We start from the raw sequence: 23640 nt of genomic DNA on the forward strand, positions 1-23640 counted from the left end.
GAGGCAGAGCCGCCCCCCCCTGTTGAACAGAGAAGTAGCAGAGGAGCAGTTTGGCTTAATTCCTGGAAAGCGTACAACTGACATTATGCTTTTGCTAGAAATCTCATGGAGATATGTGAAAATAAGTAGGAAACCCAGCTCTGGCTCATGTCAGACTGTGCCAAAGCTTTTGACACTGTTCAGCGAAAGAGCGCACTTTGACAGTTGGGGAATCCCTCCCCCACTGCACAGGAAGCGCATAGCGCTTCCCGTCGGGCAGCTGCTGGGCGGGCCTTAATTGACCCGCCCACTCAAAATGGCAGCAGGCCCCGTTTCGGCAGCAGGGGTCGGCTGCCCACCCGCCGCCGAGCCGGTGGGGCCCGCCCACCCACCAAGGGCAAAATTCTGCCCAAAGTTACTGATTCATCTCAAGGATCTTTCATCAGAAGTCAGTGGGAGAAATAGTTATTTGGTAGTACAGAACTTGAGTACTGCTGAAAAAAAAAAGACACTATCAAAGCTTTTCGTCTTGCCCTCATCAGGACGGATCACAAGATTACCAACAGTAAAGGGGACAACAATTTATACTGCATTAGAGAGTGCTGACTGGTTGACAAGTGGACTCTGATTGGTAAAGGCGTTGCCGTGGAGAATGCAGCAGGGAACAGGTAACTGCCAAGCTTTGATTCAAATTCAAAACAGGCAGGTTGACTGATTGGTTAAGTCATTGCCGGGAGGAATGAACCAAGGAATGGCTGCTCCTGAGCTTTTTAGTTGAAAAAGACAATGCATGGACATGCTACTTCTGTCTGCAAAGGACAAGGCCCGGTGTGTGAATATACATGGTTCCTAGCATGCGCAAGTGAGCCACGCTGCATGCCTGGCTGATAATCTTAAATACAGGGTAATCTGAGGTAGACTGGGAAAGTTTCAAGATCAAAAGTAGGCCCATTCATGTATTTGCGTGATATACAGCTTGGGCTTCATGCTGCGCTCAAGTTCACCTTTGAAATCGAGCTGTCAAATCAGCTTCCTTTCCTCGATATGCTAGTTGAGAAATGCTAGTTGAGAAATCTACTAATGGGTTCTCTACTACTGTCTACCTACCACAAGCCTACCTTCACTGGTCAATATAAGCGTTGGGATTGGCCTTTTGGCAACCTCGTAAATAAGGCTCAAGCCTACATGATGGTGGAGGTCAATACCAGGGGTATTCCTACAGAATGGATACAATGCAGGAACAAACTTATCAATCTGACCCAAGTTGTCAAGGTGAAAGAGTTCAATCTTCAAATGGAATACCCTACCAATGCAGCATGAGCATCAATACTGCTCGAGTCACAGCATCCCCATCACCCACCTGCCAATACACAGACAGATGCAGCTATTCAAACATGACAGCCACATCAGCTAAACATACTGCAAGGCATTCAATGTCATACTTCCCTCTTTTTTTCCCCAGAAGGTGGTGGTGCATTACAGGGGGTAGCAACAAAGAGGAGGACAAGCGTGTCTACACTTCCTAACCCTGATGGAGGAAATAGTGCAAACTATTATAGAAAGGGGCATTGTGGAGGCCCTCTGCATGGCAAATCCTCCTCCTCATTTCCACTTCTCCCTCATCCCACAATCTCTTCTGCCTCAAAAGGTGCACATACTTCCTACTTTCACCTCATGCTCACCACAGCCCCTCTCATTTCAGGTACCCAACAACCAGAATATTTCCAGTCAGAGAACAGGAAGAATACAGTGATGAAGAGACACACAGTCACTCAGTCTTACACTTGCAGCCACAATTTCAGAGACTGACAGGGCATACTTTAGGAAGTTGGTATAGAGAAGGAATCTGCATGGTGTGACATTCTGAGCAAAAGTGTGTAGAAGACAGGGTAAGGGATGTTAAGCACCAAGAGTTGTTTGGAAATGAAGACTGAAACCAAGGCAGACTCCTTCAGACAGTTTTAATGCTGGTCACAAAACTAGTCTCCTCTGTTATCCCTTTTATACAACCAAATGGGTATTTAGGTTGTTAACTAATAATTAGCAATTGAACTCCTTTAACTGTTTCCTTCCCCAACAGGTTCCCCTCTTCTTAAAAAGAAAGTAATCCATAAGTTTAGATAACCACACAAAAAAAAATCAATATATATTTTTTCATTCGATATATTCACCTTATTCCCCTCTTTTAAAAAAAACACATGTATAGATATGTCCACAAAAAAAAAAGAGGGTTTTTTTTGCCTTAAAGAAAAAGGATGTCCCTTTTTGAGGATCTCTAATAACTTTTTGGAGCTCGCTCCTCTTTCGGAGAAGCAGTCAAATAATTGGTAGCTGATATCAATCCATTTGATCTTGGCAATCTCCTTATTCTCGAGCATCTGTTTTAAGCTTGCAATGTCAATTCACAATCTTCTCTCGTTAACATACTTTGTAGAGTGAACATTTTCCCCAAAGCAATTTATTATAAGACATTCGATAGGTACTGTTCCTAAATACTCTTTTCCACTTAAAGTTTCTGCTCATATCTTTGATATAAAGAATGCCATATCTACCGCCTCAACAAGGGCGAGAGTCTCAGCTGCCAACATACTTTTTACAACTCTTCGTATCTTTTTAGATTCCTATGCCAAACAGCAGCATTTGTCTTTCTCCCCCACCCCCCCACCATGAGAAATATTATAAATCCTCCTGCACTCAAAAATCCATCACACAGATTTGCATAAGACAATTCACTAAACACAATCAGTTTCATTTTTCTAAGATCATCCAAAGATGGGAATTTCAAAACACACTGCTCCATTTTTAATTTTGTCAATGTCTTGTTTGCCTGAATGATTTCTTCAATCTTGGGATCATTCATTTTAGTGCACAACTCCAAAACGTCAAAACTGGCATCCGGCCTTGTTTGTTTAGCCAATTGAGTTGCCCAATTAGACTTCAGAGTTCCTCTTTTTCTATTTCAGAAGCCACCGTCTCTTTCTGGGAAGCCCTGCCACAACTAATTGCAATGGGATTGACGTTCTCCAAGTAGGATTGCTGATGTAAAAAGGACGTGTGATCCGCTCTGCCTGATTTCCAATCCGTGTACTTAAATGCACCAGGAGCCTGACTTCCAATTTTAAACTCTGTTCTGACCCCATTAATGACAACCGTTTCAAATTCGCTGCTACCTCCCCACATGCATCATAAAGTTGCCTGCAAGTTCCCCTCCATGGTGCCAATAAAACATTGCCAAGTATGCTTCCAACTGAAAACAGCCCAATTTTAACAAAACTGACCTCACTGAGAAATGCTAAACTCTGGAGGCGTCATTTAAACCATACACGCATTTATTTAGCTTCCAGAGAGCCCCTCCTGCGTTTGGTGCCTCTTTCGGTGGATGGAGAAAAACTTCCCTTTGATGTCCCTGCAAAAAAGAAGCTTTAATATCAATGGAATAACAGTCCCAAGCATTTGTCACTAATCGAGCCAAGAAAAGGCTTCACCATAACTTTTCCTGCCATCGGTGAACCTACTCATAATCCAGTCACCCAATTTTTCTTCAAACCCTCATAAAGCTAAAGCTAGGCTAGTGGTACAAGTCCTATCAGGAAGCACCTTTTCCGTGCATATCCATCTATGAGGCAGAGCTGGTTGTCCCCTATCTGGCCCTTCTATGTATACCCTAGATTCTTCCCAACTATGTAGTTCTTGTTGTTTGGCATCCTTTATTAATTCATCATCTAATTTGTTTGAAGCTACTAAGACTTCTCGATCACATGGACTTCTGCTCCTTGTAGCATTACCAGTCTGTGCCACATTCCTCGACCTTGTTAAGCTGTGCCCTCTATCATGCCTTCTATCACGCTCCGGACTGTTACTGTTTGATCTCCCTCTCCCATTTATAGATGTTCTTTCAACAGCTCGCGATCTCTTCCTAGAGGCATGTTCACTCCTAAACCTACTGTCTGAACGGAAACTGCGTTTCTGTGCCTTCCATTTTTGTACTTCATGTTCCCAATCTATAAGCCTAACCTCCTGTCCATTATCTCGGACATTTAACCAGTTTTTATATTTTCCAGTGCCCTTCCCTACTCTACCTACAATCATTGCATCCCTTCATTGACTGGCCCCTTCTGGCAAGTATGTAACTTTAGTGCGAGCTTTCGGCAGTTGTCCTCTGGGACAAAAATTGCCTCATCTTGTTTGTGCGAATTACTGTCTCCTTCCTCAGATACCCTGTCAACTTCAGCTACCTGGTCCTCACAATCATGCAACATGTGGGTATGGGAAGTACATGCTTCCTACAACCCTTTCCAGACCCGCAAATTTGTAGTCCACGCCAACTAACCTCGATGAGTGTACCCGAATAGCCTGGTTCCCATGTTATAAAATGATTCTTTTACCATCTTTACCTATAATATTTAAGTCCTTCTCTTTTATAGTATACCATGTCTCCCTGATTGAAGATAGTTTCCAATGGTCGTACATTCTTTCTGAAACTTCAGCTTTAAGGAACACTCTTCTACCCACGTGTATCACATTTAAATGCTCAGAAAAGGTAGAGCTAATCATAGTTCCCTCCCAAGCTGGGGGATGGTCACTCAGGACTGAAGGAATTTTTGGGTTTCTACCAAAAATTAACTGATATGGACTATAGCCCCAACCATCTGTAGGAAAGTCTTGGCATGGACAGCCTATGCTACAGCTGATGTTAAAGTTTGGTCTATCTGCCAATATTTTACAAGTATCTCATCTATAACCACATGATTCCTTTCACACACTCCGTTATTAAAAGGGCTTTCAGCTGTGGTATTCATAACTGTTATATTCATGTTTTTGCACATACCCCAGAGCTCACTGTTAGCAAATTTCTCCTCCTTTTATCAGTGAGGAATTTTGCTGGTGGTCCCAATCCACTTTTCCATTACCTGATCCACAATTATTTCCTTTACTGAATAGGATTGTCGACTGGCTAATCCTTGTTGCCAAATCTACAAAATGTAAAATAAAAATGTTCTTTTCTTTATCCCACACCTTTAAGTCCATCGCCACAACTTCATTGAAATCCCTCGCTAAGGGTAGACTCACTAACGGCCGTGACAGTGTCCTTCTGTATTGCTTACATATATCACACCTATCACTTATCTCCTCTATAAGTTTAGTGTACTCTCCATCTCTTACAATTTTTTTTTAATCTTTGTGAAGAAGGGTGGGCAAACTGTCGATGCAATTTTAACACAATTAGCTTTAAGTCTTCTAAATTCTTATCCCCTGACGCTAATAACACTTCTTCAATCTCCTTAGTAGAAAAGTTAGGTTTCATTGAAGGAAATAAAGTACTGCCCAGATTGCATAAACTGCAAATCCATAGGTTTTCCAAATACAATGGCCTTGTCGTTCTCCATGTCCAGCTTAATTTGTGCTTTCTTCATCAATGGCCTGCTCAACAGTAACAGTATTTCACTAGTCACTACATCTGATGAAATGATTGCAGTTATCTTACAGGGACTCACTACCCTTTTTAAAGGTTTGAGAGTATTATCATCTCCAAATCCAACACTGGTGGAACTCTCAAATTCTTTAACCCTATATCAATCCTTGTCATTTAAGGCATCCAGGTAGCATTTTAACCGGCCTATTCCACAGCCTGTGGACATGCATCCGCTATCTAGCGCCGCACAATTGAAGGACTCTGCAACCAAGACATTCATCACCAGGCTGAAACTTCTTGTAACTAATACAAGGCCCTCTCTTTGGTCAATATCTCCAACTTCTTCTGAGTCTGCTGTCTCATGTTTAATTTCGAACACATATCGTTTAGGACAGTTCATTGCATAGTGGTAGTTTGAATCACATCTAAAACACCGATTGACCACACCCTGGGCATTTCTGGGGTTCATTTTTGTGTCTTAATTCCTCAATTCTTTTCTCCTGCCATAGTTGTCAAAGTTGTTTCTGTCCTCATTGTTTCTAGTTACAAATCTCCTTTCGTACTGACGCCTGCATCCTGTTTCAAGAGGACCTCACCATCCCGTTAACATTGCATCCTCCATTTTTTGTCTTAACACCAACTGACTCATTTGCGCCATGAACACGGCCGGAAAGGAATGTTTTTCAAGAAGTTGTTTTTAAAAAAAAGAACTTCTGACATCTGTTCTAGTAGTGTGCGTCTTTCTGAAAATTTAACTCCTATCAGACCAGAAGCCTGTCCATATTCGAAACTCTGGCATAGTCTAGTAATTTAAATGCCAGCACTGATTGCAAAAGTTCTGTCTATAAATTCCCCAATCTTACATATAGACTACGGAATTCCATTATGTAATCTTCTATGGAACTATCCTCCAGCTTTTTAAGTTTGTCAAAATCAGACCATGCTGCGTAAGCACTTACTAAATCAATGATGTTTCCAAACCTTCATTCGTGGCTCCAACTCCGAAAATACTTTGCATCTTATTTTGCTTTAGTACAATAACAAAAGTGCCAAGGCCATTCCCTGTTTTTTTTCTTTGGCAAAGTTGTAACCTGTGTCCACATAGTTACTTCATTCTTCCATTGCTCATAGGTTTCACTCTCAGAAAACATCGATGGGTTTTCTTTATCCCACACCTTTAAGTCCATCGGCACAACTTCATTGAAATCCCTCACTAAGGGTAGACTCTGAAACTTTACATTTTCATTCAGCCATTTTTTTTTGAGTGACTCCAAACCACTCTTTTAAAGTTAACTCCAAATAGTCTTTTATCCAAAGAAAGCTTAGTTTCTAAGCTTTTACTTACAAGCAACAATCATCCTCTACTACCACTGTTAAGCACCAACAGTTGTTTAAAAATGAAGACCAAACCCAAGACAGAGTTTTATTGCTGGTCATAAAACTTCCCAGACAGAACTACTCTCACCTGTTATCCCTTTTATACAGCCAAACTCTTTCGAGTTATCAACAGTCACAGATTGCAACTCTTTCAAGTACAATCACAGTTCTTGGTTTCTGGGAGTGGGACATGAACCCACAACCCTCTGATTCAAAGGCGAGGGTGCTATGAACTGAGCCACAGCTGACACCTCCTTTATACAACCAAATGGGTACTTAGGTTGTTAACTAATAATTAGCAATTGAACTCCTTTAACTGTTTCCTTCCCCAACAGGAGGTGTCAGCTGTGGCTCAGTTCATAGCACCCTCGCCTTTGAACCAGAGGGTTGTGGGTTCATGTCCCACTCCCGGAAACCAAGAACTGTGATTGTACTCGAAAGAGTTGCAATCTGTGACTGTTGATAACTCGAAAGAGTTTGATTCACTGCTCTGCATTGAAAATACCTCCTTCCCCAACAGGGGAAAAGGATAGCACAGGTGCCAACTCACCAAAGAGTGGGGCTGCATACTTGTTTTGCTACAGAGAATTCAGATAATGACTTCAATGAGCCAAGCTACAGAAGAAGGCTGATGATGTACACAACAAAATGCTTGGTTCATTGTGAAGTCTGCTGGGAAGCTTGCGCACAATATCAAGGAACACAGAGAAGTCCAGCTCCAACTTAGCACAGAGCTTGGAGCCCATCCTTTTCAATAATAGAACATGTGGCCATCTCCATCAGTGCACCTGTGGAACCCACCATGATGCACTGCCTAATTGCCAATGTCGCGTGCAATTACAGCACCAACTGCAGCACAAACAGCTTTCATCAAAAGTCTGCAGCTGTAACAAAGGTAGTGTAATAATTGGAATGTGGACAAATCAAACAGGCAACACATTGTGCAACCAACTAGGGGCAAATCTATTTTAGATCTAACATTGTGTAATGAGGCAGGGTTAATAGTAATAGATGCTCTGGGAAAAAGTGATCATATTACAACTGAATTCCATATTAAGTCTGAAAGTGAAAGTGAAATACTCCAGTCCAAAACAAGAAGCTTAAACTGAAAGGTAATTACTTAGAACTGACTAAGGTTAATTGTGTAAATAGACTGTTGAGTTCCTCCAACATGCAATAGAAACCCAACCCTGCATATATTTAAAAACTTTATCCTTGTTACTATTTTTTATTTTTAAACAGGACTTTTCTGCTGAACAAAGACAATTAAGGGGGTTCTTTCAGGCAGTGGAAGCAATGCTTGAGGAAGCTGATTGTGTGCTCTATAATGATGATTTTAGTGGCAGCACAGTTCTCATTGTAGGCCTGCTGTGTACATGTGTGAGGGTTCCTGACCAGAGTCACGAGACACATCATGATGGCATTGCCCTAGTTGTCCAGTAGCCAGCTTTTGGCTTGCTATGCTGGTTCAAATTATAGGTGGAACAGAGGACAACTACAGATAGAAAGTTGCTGCCATGATAATGGGCATTAATCTGCATGATGCACATTGTGGAGTAGAACCCCTACTATTGGTTAAAATGGCTGAACTCAGACGAGGAGCACGGAAGGCAATGCACATGCAGTCAGTGGTAACCTGCACCATAGGGAAGCCTGCAATCTGTGCATAGCCTTATGCTTATCAGTAGCAAGAGAGAATGAGATGTATGTGTTTCTCATTGTACACAGAGCCTCAATGACTTCACTTATAGAGCTTTGCAATGTAAACTGCAAGATCATGCATAAATCTCCAGTAATAGCCTGAAAGGAGCCAGAGGTATAAAAATTAAGAGCCACAGTGACCTTAACAAATGCAGACTATGGTGTCCTTTCCCTACTTTGAGGCTGCAGTTGTGGCTGCAGCAGTTGACATACATCAGTTACAAGCCATTTTGTGAACTGAAAACATCTCGTCCATTGGCTATCACCAAAATTAAGGTAAGAGAATTGCTCCCTGAAGACCTTCCAGGGATATAGCTTCAACTCAGTGCTCTTCTCCCCACTTCCTTCTGTCTTTTGAAGCAGCTTGTCCTACTCTCCATGACCTCTCTTCATTTTCCCAGTTATTTTCAATCCCTAGAACAAGCCATACTAGACCAGCCACATCTGGAAGCATTATCTTTCAGCACAATATTTTAAATGAGACAAAAAGTACTCCAAGACCAGCCAAACCACTCCCTGTAGAGTAATTACACTTTAACCAAGAATAGGAAACTTCCAAAAACATGCACCAATCAGCAGGAATCATTCAACAACTAATATGAAAACATTTGATAATTCCTTTAAAAAGCACTGCAGGGGCATGGTGAGGAGGTGCTTCATGCCATTTAATGTTGAGTGAGTGTGGAATACCAAAATGGCAACAGTGGTTTAAAATGAACATTGCTCACTGATTCATGATATGGTCTTGTTGCTCTGCATGCTGCTGACTTTCATTAGGTGCATGGATAAAAACACCTTTTCCAAGATGGTGTCCCACACACTTCCCATTGAAAGTGCACACACATATCTGGGACATTATTTAGACACTAGTGGTGGCCAATTAACATCTAGAACAGCTGAAACATAACCCAATTTAATCCCTGCAATGTCATACGATCACTGTCACCTCCAAATTCTAGTTATTTACCTTGTCTGATTGTCATGAAGCTATTAGTGTATATAATATTATTGGAAAAAAATTTTTTTAAATGGAGGTTTAGACTGTGGGTGTGTCTTAAGTGGATTTACTTCAGCTAGCCTGGGTGCTTTGATGTGTACAAGTTTTGATATATAAGAGAGATAGCGTGCGTTTGCATTTTTTGAATAGAGCATTCAAGAAGTGAGGTCAAAAATGATACCTATCTAGCAGCTATCAAGCAATATGTTTATATTACTAATAAAATTGGTACTATGAAAGGGGTTTTATTATTAGAGAGGTTTAGTTCAGAGGTTGTTGATGCAAAGAGAATTAACATTCAATGGGGGTGGTAGGTATAACTTTAGCAGTTTTCGCCTTTGCAGAGTAGAGGCAATGTCAGATCAAAAAGCAACTGTAATCCTCCAACTCTCACCACAGGAACTAAAGTCAAAAGAGCCTCATTTTGAATCCATAAAGTAAAAATGCTTTGTCAGGTTAAGTCTATGGGTTGCTGTTGCCTTAATGGAGATAAGTTTGGGAATTTGTTAAAAGTTATGACAGTAGTAATTTGTAGCCATGTCTATTTACATTTTTAACCTGTGTAAATTAATAAAATGCTTCATTTAGTTTAATGTAAAACCTCGAGAACCGGGGGTCTGATTCCTGAATTTAGAGTTACATCTCAAACATAACACTTAAAATTATAGGTTATGACAGTTGTTTAAAGTTTCCATCTAGGATTTAATAACTCAACTGCATCAGTCATAAGTGATCTCCAATAGACAGGGAGGCAATACACTAAAAACGTAGGACAGTTTTCCTCCACAATTCCACTCCAGTAATTTGAGGGATATTAGTGCTTCCATTAAGACCCTTTTCTCTCAGGCTGTAGCTCACCAGTATCTCATTTCCAGCCAAGGGAGGATAACGGGACAGCATACTGATGAGGTGGCTTTCCCTGAGCAAAGTTGCACTGGAGATCTCTCTGGACAGCATCCCCCAGATGTCTTCACAAGCGGAAGAAATAGAGCGCAGCCAATGTGAGGATGAGTCAATGCCAAATACACAAACTGTTCTGGATCCATCTCCGCACTAAGCAGCTCGGTGTACAGTCATCTCCATCCCAAGACATTCTTAGTACTTCTGAACAGCCCTTGGTATCCCAGATGCCTGAACCCAAACTGGCACTTAAGACGTCATGAAAATTAGAAAAGTCGTCAATGGTTGGCAGAGTGAAAATTGTTTATATAAATAACAAGTTTTGTTGAATTATTATAAAGGGTTTTTAAAAATTCTTTTATGGGATGTGAGCATCATTTGGAAAGGCCAGTATATGTTGCACACCCCTAAATGCCCTTGAGAATGTGATGGTGTGCTGCCATTGTGCATGTGGTGTAGGTACACCCAGAGTGCTGTTGGGGAGTGCCAGGATTTTTACCCAGCGACAGTGAAGGAATGGCTATATATTTCCAAGTCAGGAGAGTGTTTAGCTTGGAGGGGAACTTTCAGGTGGTGGTGTTCCCATGTATCTGTTGCCCTTGATCTTCTAGATGGTAGAGATCTTGGGTTTGGAAGGTACTGTTAAAGTAGTCTTGCTGAGTTGCTGCAGTGCATCTTGTAGATAGTACACGCTGCTGCCACTGTGTGTCAGTCGCAGGGAGAGGGGGTGTTTATGTTAATAGATGGAGTGCTGATCAAGTGGGCTGATTTGTTCTGGATGGGGTTAAGCTTCTTGAGTGTTGTTGGAGCTGCACTCATCCAGGCAAGTGGAAAGTATTCCTTCACACTCCTGACTAGTGCCTTGTAAATGCTGAACAGACTTTATATTTGTTTTTCTAACGCCAGTGGTGATTTTATGTTTTCCAGTCACTGTTTCATGCAAGCAGAAATGGAGGGACTTAAAATTAAAGCCTGTTGATCAAAATGGAACTTCTCTATGGAGGGAAATATGCTTTGACCATCACTGGTTTAGGTTTCACTGAAAATGTCCTGAGTAAATCTCAATTATAGTTCTCCTAATGGTGTTGCAGCTGCTATGATTGTTCCTCTTCCCAGAACCAATATTCAGTTGTCCACCATCTCATTTTCCCTCACCCTCTGCATTCTCTGGCATGTCAATCTCAAGGCCTTTCTGCATAGTGAAGTTTTGGAGGCCACGATAATTCAGGAAATAGTCCTATCCAGATATCTAGTTCTTCCTTTCAGCATACCTACTAATGCTCAGTGTGAAGTCTTATTCTTATGCAGAAATTATTAGGCTGGATTTTCCTCAAATCGGTGAGATAATGGTATGGCAGGACTTATACTTGGCATGTGACCCAGCTGCTAATCCACTGCTTCTTCCTGAAGTGGCTCTAATTGTATATGCAAGATTGGTTTAGAGCAATGCAGCTACTGGTCCTTGGTTTACCAACATTGGGAGGGAGGGAATTCACATTGTGCTGCCATGTTTAAAACACTGCAGATGATTAACAGACATGTATTTTGTGCACTCATACCACAGGGAGTGAAAGACTGCCAACAATGAATAAAGGAGAAGAGCCTTGATGATGGCTGGGATTCAGCAGCAGGAAGAGTCCCCATTTTTTTTTTAGTGTCTGTGGTGTCTGTGGCTATTGTATTAATTGAAGTGAGAACTCGAAGGGATGCAATCACAATGACTGGCTAACATCAACTGAATAGAAGGTAGTGTATATAATTAAATGAGAAAGATTGCAAAAATATATTTTATATTCATAAAATAGATCAAATAGGAGTACAGGACCTGTTACTGAAGTGATCTTGATCATGCCAATAGTAGGTAATGTTATATTTGGCCCTTTTACCCGTCTTTTGCCAAGGACACTGCTCCTTAAAACCATATTCAATTGTTGCGGCATCTTGCTTCCCTCCAATGCTTTGCATCCTTCATTGAACTTAACAGACATCTGTGCATATCAGTGAGAAGCAATTAACCATCAAAACAACTGGAATGCATATTTCTGTGATTACGGAGATAGTAGCTCTTTGTCATCAGGCCTTCTCTGTGCCTAAAACTGTGACCATCCAAACCTGGCTTCCTACATCCTGCTGCCCCATCAGTTCTAGGAGGTTCAGAAGAGGTTGACTGGTGTCATGAGGGATTTGTGTACAGCAATACAATCAACCCCAGAGCATTAGAAGGTGGAATTTGAGTTGTCAGGAGAACACACATAAAAGAGATATTATTTTCAGAATCTCTCCAGCTATTTTACTTATGCTCAGTACCAAATAACATGTCCATAAAAGAGATTTCACTCCCTATGAACCAAACTCATGCATAGTCTGGTAATGAAGCATTGTCTAGGTTGCTGGAAATGCGATAACCTGTTTCATGTTCCTTTAGTCTTCGGATAGTGAGAAAATAATCACACTTATTATGGCTATAACTTAGAAATTAGATTTATTAAAAGTATAAGTTAAACACTTATAGAAGATCAATTAGCAAAGGAGATTCCATTAAATTACAACATTTAAGTTACAGCTTCACAGTTCACAAAATAATAAGACACCACAATTCACTTTTGATAATATTGAACAGGAACCAGCATTCGAACACAGAAAACTTACTGAGGTTGAATCCACTTCCACAGAGCCTTCAAGTATTCACTTCTATATTAATAGAACAAGAACTGCAGAATTAGCAGGAAGCTCCAGAATAGATTTCTCTGCACGAGCACAGAGCCACCAATCGACCCCCTCCTTGAAACACAGTAGGTGGGACAACTCCACCATAAGAACTGGGTTCAGATTTTACAGACATTGTCATTGGTCAGTCAAAAATGACAGCCTACCTTCACAGAATTTACAAGATAGCTTCCTAGTAATGAGTTCTGTTCCTTTGAAAAGCTACATTCCTGAGGCAGTGGACTATGTTTGCAGCAAAAACGTCAAAACTGCCAAAACACAATGTATACTTTTCCATAGAGAAATCCAAGAACATGGAAAAATATAGCACTTTAATTGACTCTGCAGTCTCAAATACTAGTACCTCTCATCACTCACACTTTGAAATAGCTAATCTATTCTCTACTGCCTCCTTGGACAATGCCTTCTGCTGGTTCACCATAAGAACCAATTTTGCTAGCCATCCAAACTCATGTCTTATCTTCCTTTGATTTCTTCAGGTGATGTATTTTTTTTACTGCTTTCTCTGATTTTCATCTATCCCTGAAATTCAGCGAGGATGAGAGGATGACTAATGGTGCTCTCCTCTGTGAGCATAGAATATTCCTGCCACCCTAACCTCCAACTCTTTTTTAGCTCCCCTCTTTTACCATGTTATTGATCTCAGGACATTGTGCTATGTGTAGCTTTAGACAGTATTTCAAGAGCTTTTCACCTGGCCTTTTTATCCTTTAACAGTACTGTCCAGTCAGTTTCCTTAGCTTACATTACATCCTGTCAAAATCTGCTCTCTGAATATTACTGTGGTAATAATGCACTTTTCTTTCAAAAACTTAACCTTCGAGCTTCACCTTAATTGTGGTCACTCATATTTGAATCTGGGTTGCTTACCACTAAGATAAAAGCAAAAAACTGCGGATGCTGGAAATCCAAAACAAAAACAAAAATACCTGGAAAAACTCAGCAGGTCTGGCAGCATCTGTGGCGAGGAACACAATTAACGTTTTGAGTCCACCTTCAACACCTCTTTGCCCTTTTGTTTGTGACATCTTTTGGTTATCTCCACCTATCACTGGCCCTCTATCCAGCTCTTCTTGTGCGCCCCCCCCCCCCCTTTACACCATCTTATATTTCACCTCTTTCCTATTTTTACTTAGTTCTGTTGAAGGGTCATTCGGACTCAATGTTAACTGTGCTCCTCTCCACAGATGCTGCCAGACCTGCTGAGTTTTTCCAGGTATTTTTGTTTTTGTTCTGGGTTGCTTACCACCTGTTTGTTACTTAACATCGGGTCCAATAGTGTCACTAGTCATGCCAGTTCATTGACTACTGTTCCACATAAACAATCCAACAATGAGTCTGGGATCCAACAATGCACATCTTATAATTTCCCCAATCTTTTTCTTGTAATTTGAAGTCCCCCATAATAAATGCTTCTATCCCTGCACCAGGTTCTTTTATTTAACTGCAAAATTCTTGGCCCAGTTCCTCCTCCTGACATGTCGGTCAATAGCAGATACCCACAATTAGTTTTCCTTCTCTTATGTCACTTGCGCCAATCAAAAGGATTTCCAGATTTTCCACACAAAATATCTTCATCTCCATGTCATTATTGAACTGGGTTTCTGGAATGTCTGGGATATAATAGCCTCCATCAAAGATCTACTGATGTAGTGACACTGAAACAGATTAGGCCATTCAGTCCCTGAAGTATGTTCCACCATTCAATCAAATTATGGCTGTGCTATACCTCAATTACCCTCTTTTGATCCAGATCAATCAATATCCTTGCCTAACAAAGATCCATCATCTATTCAGTCTTGAAAATTTCAATTGACTTAGTCTTTTGGGGGAAAGTGTGTTCCAGGCTTCCATTACTACTTGTATAACCAGATGCTTTCTGATTTCATTCCTAAATGGCCTAGCTCTATGTTTCTTTAGATTATATTTATTTGTTCTGGAATCCCTCACCAGATGAAATAGTTTCTCTGTATCTGCCCTATTTAAACCCTTAACCATTTATTCAAAGACCTTGAATAGATCACTCCTTAAACATCTAAATTCAAAGAAGCACAAAGCAAGTTTTTGCAACTTGTTCCCTTAATTTAACCATGGTATCGTTCTGGTGAATTAGCACTATACTCCTCCAAGGCCGCTATATCTTTCTTGAGATCCAGTGCCAAAACTGAACACAGAGTCCAGGTTTTCCTGTCCCAGATTGTGCCAAAACAGAGGTGCGAGGTTCTTAAGCAAATTGGTATAGGGAGTGACAAGGTATTGGAGGTGTTGACAGGCTTAAAAGTGGACAAATCTCCAGGTCTGGATGATTTGTGTCCCAGACTGCTGAGGGAGGCAAGGGAGGAGATCGCAGGGGCTCTAACCCAAATTTTTAATTCCTCTCTGGCCACGGGGGAGGTGCCAGGAGACTGGAGAACAGCTAATGTGGTTCTGCTATTTAAGAAGGGTTGTAGAGGTAAGCCAGGGAACTATAGGCCAGTGAGTCTCACGTCAGTGGTAGGGAAACTATTGGAGAAAATTCTGAAGGAGATAATCTATCTCCACTTGGAGAGGCAAGGTTTGATCAGGGATAGTCAGCATGGCTTTGTCAGAGGGAGGTGATACCTAACAAATTTGACTGAATTTTTTGAGGAGGTGACCAGGTGTGTAGATGAGGTTAGTGCAGTTGATGTAGTTTATATGGATTTCAGCAAAGCCTTTGACAAGGTCCCACATGGGAGACTTATAAAGAAGGCAAAGGCACATGGGATACAGGGTAATTTGATAAGGTGGATTCAAAATTGGCTTAGTAGTAGGAGGCAGAGGGTGATGACAGAAGGATGCTTTAGTGACTGGAAGCCCGTGTCCAGTGGCAAACCACAGGGATCTGTGCTGGGTCCCCTATTATTTGTCATTTATATAAACGACATAGATGACTATGTGGGGGGTAGGATTAGTAAGTTTGCGGATGACACAAAGATTGGCCGGGTGGTTAACAGTGAGGTTGAGTGTCTTGGGCTACAGGAAGATAGAGATGGGATGGTCAAATGGGCAGATAAGTGGCAGATGGAATTTAACACTGAAAAGTGTGAGGTGATACACTTTGGAAGGAGTAATTTGACAAGGAAGTATTCAATAAACGGCATGGCACTAGGAAGGTCTGAGAAACAAAGGGACCTTGGCGTGTGTGTTCATAGATCTCTGAAGGCGGAGGGGCATGTTAGTGGGGTGGTGAAAAAGGCATATGGGACACTTGCCTTTATCAATCGAGGCACAGATTACAAAAGTAGGGAGGTCATGTTGGAGTTGTATAGAACCTTGGTGAGGCCACAGCTGGAGTACTGTGTGCAGTTCTGGTCACCACATTATAGGAAGGATGTGATTGCACTGGAGGGGATGCAGAGGAGATTCACCAGGATGTTGCCTGGGATGAAACATTTAAGTTATGAAGAGAGGTTGGATAGACTTGGGTTGTTTTCCTTGGAGCAGAGAAGACTGAGGGGCGACCTGATCGAGGTGTACAAGATTATGAGAGGCATGGACAGGGTGGATAGGGAGCAGCTGTTCCCCTTAGTTGAAGAGTCAATCACGAGGGGACATAAGTTCAAGGTGAGAGGCAGGAGATTTAGGGGGGATGTGAGGAAAAACTTTTTTACCCAGAGGGTGGTAACGGTCTGGAATGCGCTGCTGGGAGGGTGGTGGAAGCGGGTTGCCTCTTATCCTTTAAAAAGTACCTGGATGAGCACTTGGCACATCAAAACATTCAAGGCTATGGGCCAAGTGCTGGTAAATGGGATTAGGTAAGTTGGTCAGGTGTTTGTCACGTGTCGGTGCAGACCCGATGGGCCGAAGGGCCTCTTCTGCACTGTGTGATTCTGTGAAAAAAAATGGCCAGTACATCGCACAGCCTGAAATCCCACTTCTGTTTCGGTCGTCAGGAGGGGAGTGAGCAGGCCACAGAACTGACTCATGCCTATTAACAGGCCAATTAGGTTACTTAAAAGGATGAACATAAGCCCAATTTTCAGAGGTTTTGGAGCTGTGGCTCAGTTCATAGCACCCTCGCCTTTGAATCAGAGGGTTGTGGGTTCATGTCCCACTCCTGGAAACCAAGAACTGTGATTGTACTCGAAAGAGTTGCAATCTGTGACTGCTGATAACTCGAAAGAGTTTCAGACACAGTGAGGGCAGATGTGCAGCAAGTTGGAGGTGAGTCAGGAGAGAAGAAAACTTTATGAAGGTTAGTTCCATGGAATAAGATGGTGAGCTACCTACCTTCCTTAGAGCTGTACATAACAAGGAAAGGGTAGAAGGGCCATTGAAGGTAGCAGGAAGGGGAATAGTAGTAGTTCATGTAGTGGTATATACACAGGAAGAGGCAATTGTGATGTCCTACACATAAGGCTTGCTTTAAACCTCCAGCAAAGTGGATGCACAGCAATATTCACTAGGATACTGAGTTTGGGAAAGGCAGGACGGAGTTTACCAAGGAAATAATGCATGTTGATGATTAGCTGACAACATGGTTTGAAATCAGCAATTCTCCAGTTTTAGATATAGGGACACTTACAGAGCCCCGTTACAGGAGCCCTTTCAGCCTGCATGCTCCAGAAGCAGCCCGGTTCCATTCCCATGTCCCGGCAGCTAATTGGACGGCAGACCCTAATTAAGGCCCCAACCCAGGGAAAATCGCTGCTGGTTCCAGTTTCGCCATGGAGGCAGGTTTGTGAGACAACAATATAGACACTCCCCTATGCTAGTGACCACCTCAAAAGCCCAATTATTGATTAGCCAGGCACGGTGCACCCATCACAAATCCATGCTGACTCTCTTTTATCAGCTCACGCTTGTTCAAGTACTCCATCTCTGATGAGAGATTTCAGTAACTTCCCACATCCCTAATTGCCCTTGAGAAGGTGGTGTGAACCACCTTCTTGAACTGCTGCAGTCTATGTGGTGTAGATACACCCAGTTAGGATTCCTGGGTTTTGATCTAGTGACAGTGAAGGAACAGCAATATAATTCCAACTCAGGTTGGTGTGTGGTTTGGAGGGGAATTTGCAGATGGTGGTGTTCCCATGCATCTGCTTCCCTTTTCCTTAGAGGTCACGGGTTTGGAAGGTGCTGTCAAAGGAGGCTTGGCGAATTTCTGCAGTGGATATTATGGATGGTACACATTGCTGCAACTGTGCACTGGCAGTAGGGGAAGTGCAAACATAATTCACCCATCACTATGTTCATACATGCTGTGCCTATTTTCATATATTGGTCCAGAACTTCCGTGGAGTTGCAATCGCTGTCAGATTGCCATTCTGCTCCTTTTTACTTAGCTCGATCAGGAGCTGCACATTTCTCACTTGATATTCGTTCCCAGGTCTGTTAAGAAATGTGCAGTGCAACAGCTCTGGGATCCTTCCTGTGCAAGGCAGCAACATCAGGGGAGTGAAGCCATGCTTCCTTTTAATGACATTAGGAGGGGTTAGTGTGGTTGGGAGGGGGAGGGTCGGGTGGAGGAGGTTAGGATGGTTAGGACAGTCGGGTGGTCAGGGGGTGGGGGTGTCAGGAGGTGGGAGCATTAGTTGGGGGGAGGTGGTGATAGTTGGGAAGGTGTGGTGGTCAGGAGGGTAGTCAGGGTTTTGGTGGCGTGGTCTGGGAGTGAAGGTGTAGTCGGGGGTGTAATGGGAGGGTGTGGTTGAGGAGGTAGCCAGGGGGTCTGAGGGGGGTCAGTACCATAGTTACCCAGGAGTTAGAAGTGGTTTTAATCCTTCTAACTTCTCCTGGGTAACTATTCTGCTAAGAGAGAGTCAGAACCATTCGAAATTTAAATCGGAGTATTAAATAGTTCCAGGTTTCGGGTAATTGCCCATTATAAGTTTAAACTTCCTGAGAAACTCATGTGCAGTCCTCACATGAGGACTTTTGAGGGGGGGCGGACATCTCCCTGTACATCTTCTGGGGTACCTCCAGGGTACAATCCCTTGGGGAACCTAAGTTCTATGCCATTATATTTAAGTAGCAAAACACAAGAATTTGAGAAGCAAAAGTAAAGTTGCATGAAATATTTCTCTGCAATATAGGCTCAGAAGCTATGACACAAAGCTTAGGTGCTTTGGCACCACCACTGGTAGGTGGGTCTAATTACAATGAGAATTTTACATTGACATTTTCCATTATAATTATGGTCATGGCAATTTGCCATGAAAAACCAACAGGAGTCAAGTGCCAAGGTAACTTCTTAAAATTAAAAGTTATATCTCGCAAGTTTCTAAAACAAAACCAAGTTACCTGATTGGCTAGGCAAGATTGCCTATCCAATCCAAATTCTGAAATAAGTTAAATCCTGTTTCCAATTACAAAAGCAAAATACTGCAGATGTTGGAAATCTGAAATGGAAACAGAAAATAATAGAAATACTCAGGTCTTACAGCATTTATAGCGGGAGAAGTAACCAGATTTGCCTGAAAGTAATGAATCTGAAATATTAAGTCTCTTCCTTTCTCCTCAGGTGCTGCTGACCTGCAGAGACCAGCATTTTGTTTTCATTCCTGTTTCTGACTGAATTGATATGAATCTGATATCAGAAAATAAACCTGATAGCAGATTCATATTAGTTCAATCAGGTTTATTTGTAGCACGATATGCAAGTACCTGCCCACGTCAGTTTCCAAGTATGAATGTTAATTTTGTGAATGGGCTAGTTTAACACTGCAATTTTAACAATGTACATGGAATGTCTAAACTATCTCTTCTCATTAACTGAGCATTTTGGTTGGAAATCGGTTCCTTCCCCACCTTACACATGGCTTCCTAAATTGCAAAGTTATTACTATATGAATGTTATTCAACTGACCATGTTATCTCTAAAATGTACGAAACAGTTAAAAGCTGACCATGTTATCTCTAAAATGTACGAAACAGTTAAAAGCTTCCAAAAAAAAAATCGTTTTTGTTTTGTTGCATTTTTCCTTCAGGATATCAACCATTTCACAGCCTATTGTCTGGTCTCTTTCCCTCGGGGCTCCCTTAAATCAGGAAATAAAGTTTATATAAATAGGCACCAAATTCCCGGGATTCGCGTCATTTCCTCTCTAATCACAGAGAAGCCAAATCGCCTTTTCCCAGCATTTCCCGCAGGGCTACTCATTGTACTGTGCAAAGTTTCTCACCATCTGCACAGTTTCTGCTGATAAAACATTGTCATTTTCGCTATTTCTTAAAAGGCACCTGAACTTGGTTTATTCTGCAGACTACATTGTTATAATGTGGATCAGCAAGGCTGCTGCTCTGAATTATAAAACTGATTAGGACTTTTAATCACATGGGGGAAGCTGTGCACCACGCCAGCCACAGCAATCAGAAATGCAACTGTTAGAAGCTTTGAAACGGTGCACAAGACCTTAACTAGCACAGCAAGAAAACCCGGACCAAATCGAGCATTTAATTTAATTGGCGCTCAAAAAAGTAAGAAAGAAGTTTGTGCCACCATATGCCCTGGATATAGATTGCAGTTTTCAGGTATTGCTGTATGATGACCAACATGTTTGGACTTAAAAGTTACTCCAGAACTTCTACTGCAACACTTAAAATGTGTGGGTGGCAGGTCTTCAGAAACGATCAAAAGGTTCCACTTTCATTCACATTGTTATACTTAGCATGTAGGCAAAATTAAACACGTGACAGATTTTACTCCAACGATTTCGCCAATTGACATTAAAGACTGCAATAATATAATTATAGCGTCCAGCTAGACTTATTAACTTTCACGTGGCTTATTAACAAATTAATAGCACCCCACATTCGAGCAAGCTATCATTTAACTTGAACCAAATTTCATGCAATGAATCATTGAAGATCTTCATGCTACTCCTAACTTGACAAAAATACACATCAATACAGCTGTAACTAAAACAGCTCCATGAGAGGTGTTCAAGTTAGAGATGGTTTAAAAAGTAAACATGTAAGTATTCGTAAACTTACGGAGACGAGAAACTCCAGTGTATCTACGTAATCTCTCTCGGTCTTCAGAATTTCTGTCAAAACACAAACTCGAAGACGAAGCTGCTTCTCCAAATCCTTGCCACTAATTTCCCCTTTACTCTCCGACCTTTCTTCAGTCATTTTACTTCAGCGATACCTTTTTATTCACTCAATTGCCAGCAGCTCGCACCGAAGTACCACCGCTTCGTTTCCTTCTAAAAAAATGTATGTTTTTTCTCGTCACTTGAGGGGGATCAATCTGTCAATACGAGGGAATGTAAACATATTTTCCTCGGATTTCGGCGACTTACAGTTTGATGTTTTAAGAGGAGGAGGAATGGCGGTACGGCTGTTTTCCGTGAGCTGGGAGACTCGAATAATTGAAGGAAACAGGCGAGTCGGGGAGTGCGTGGGGCTCGGTAGGTGCTCCGTCTTGCAGGGAGAAGCCACATGGAATAAGCTGTGGGAAAGGCACTGTTATGTTTACACATTCATCAAAAACTTCCAATGTGACCCTGGTGGTATCAGGAAAGAGGAAAGGAAAACAACCTGGAAACTGTAGCGTGCGACACATGTCATTCAGAATACAGTCCCGTTTCATGACATGTCCACGTTCCAAACCCTTACCCAATACAATGTTTGCATGAAACTTGCTCTCAATCCTAGTTTGGGGCTACTGAACCTACATTAACTGGAGGAAGATGTCAGGGATATCCGGGAATCTTTCGCATTGCTAAATTTATAGGAGGAACAGTTTATCTTTCGCCCAAAATGTTGAGATTTCTGAGGTTAATGGGATTATGTCATAAAAATTAGAAACCTGAAGGAGGGATAATCTTTATCAGAGCATGATTTTAAGATCAACTAAATTTATTGGGGAAATCGCATTTATATATCATGCTTTGATAGGATTTCCAGTGAGAGAAGGATCGGCAAGGTACAGATTTAAAGTAACTGAAAAAGAATTGGAGGAGTCATTGCAGCTTGCAATGATCTGTAATGTGCTGTCTGAAAGGGTGATGGAAGATAATTCAAGAGTAAATTACAAAAATGAATTGGATAACTTGAAGGAGAAAAAAAGTGCTATGGGAAAGAGAAGGGAATGAGACTAATTGGATAGCTCTTTCCAAAAGCACAAGCATGATGGGCCAAACGGTCTCCTGTGCTGTACCATTCCATGATTCAAGATATTTTAAGTGTTTTTTTCAACAGGTTTGGAAAAAAATTCATTCATAAATTAAAGGTGAAGGACAAAAACAGAATTACCTGGAAAAACTCAGCAGGTCTGGCAGCATCACCTGGAGGACGCCATTCAAGTGGGGGAAACGAAGAGGAATGTGGTAGTGATGGGAGACAGCATAGCTAGGGAGATAGATACCGTTCTCTGCAGTCGACAGCGAGAGTCCAGACTACTGTGTTGCCTGCCCAGTGCCAGGGTCAAAAACATCTGCTCTGGGCTGGAGTGGAACTTGTAAGCTGGAGGGGCAGGATCCAGGTGTCATGGTCCACATTGGTACCAATGACATGGGTAAGACCAAGAAGGAGGCTCTGCTCAGAGAGTTTTAGCAGCAAGGGGGTAAATTGAAAAGCAGAACCAAAAAGATGATAATCTCTGGATTATTATCTAAACCACAAGCAAATTGGCATAGGGCAAATAAGATTGGAGAGTCAAATGCGTAGTGTGGGAGAAATGGGTTTCGATTCCTGGGGCACTAGCATCAGTATTGGGCAAAGTGGGAGCTGCACTGCTGGGATGGTGTTCACCTCAACTGTGCTGGGACTAGTATTCTGGTGAGTCATATAGCTAGGGCAGGAGAGAGGGTTTTAAACTAAATAGTAGAGGTGAGGGAAGATGTCATAAAGTAAAAAGACAGCAGGATAGTAATAAGGGAAATGGTTATCAGAGTGTGTCAAGAAGGGACAATAGTAGACAAACATAAGAGTGCGCCAGCGATTAAGGCTAGAAATTGCGAAGATAATGTCAGAATTAAAGACACTCTACCTGAATGCACACAGCATTCACAACTAGGTAGATAAATTGCAGGTACAAATAGAAGTAAACAGGTATGATCTAATTGTTGTTATAGAGACGTGGCTGCAGGGTGACCAAGGCTGGGAATTGAAAGTCCAAGGGTATTTTGCATTTAGGAAGGATAGACAAAAACGAGAAGGAGATGGGATCGCACTTTTAATAAAGGTTGGGATCAGTACATTAGTGAGAGAGGGTCTTAGATCGGAATATCAAGATGTGGAATCAGTTTGAGTGAAGCTAAGAAACGGTAAGGGGCAGCAAACTTTGGTAAGAGTTGTTTATAGGCCACCAAATAGTAGTGGAGTAGGACACGGTATAAATTAGGAAATTAGAGGCGCATGTAACAAGGATAACACAGTAATCATAGGAGACTCCAATCTACCTATAGACTGGGTAAACCTAATTAGCCGTAATGCTAAGGTGGACAAATTCCGAAAATGTATACGTGATGTTTTTCTGGAACTGTATGTTGAGAAATCAACTAGAGAACGAGCTATTTTAGATCTAGTATTGTGCAATGAGAAAGGGCTAATTAATAATCCCATTGTAAAGGAGCCTTTA

The 23640-nt window shown here is 41.8% G+C and overlaps 1 protein-coding gene across 3 annotated transcripts in view; it reads right to left on the bottom strand.

The window, feature by feature from the left end:
• The window catches only part of prex2 (phosphatidylinositol-3,4,5-trisphosphate-dependent Rac exchange factor 2), a 675068-nt gene extending 653398 nt beyond the window's left edge, over positions 1–21670 (bottom strand). For all 3 annotated transcript variants that reach the window (XM_078540383.1, XM_078540384.1, XM_078540381.1), the window contains exon 1: positions 21048–21670. In XM_078540383.1, coding sequence (XP_078396509.1) covers positions 21048–21188 — 141 coding nt within the window. In that variant the 5' untranslated portion in view covers positions 21189–21670. The remainder of the gene's footprint in view (positions 1–21047) is intronic.
• Positions 21671–23640: the final 1970 nt, after the last annotated feature.

The sequence above is a fragment of the Cetorhinus maximus genome, chromosome 4, assembly GCF_964194155.1.
Source record: "Cetorhinus maximus chromosome 4, sCetMax3.hap1.1, whole genome shotgun sequence".
Lineage (NCBI taxonomy): Eukaryota > Metazoa > Chordata > Chondrichthyes > Lamniformes > Cetorhinidae > Cetorhinus > Cetorhinus maximus.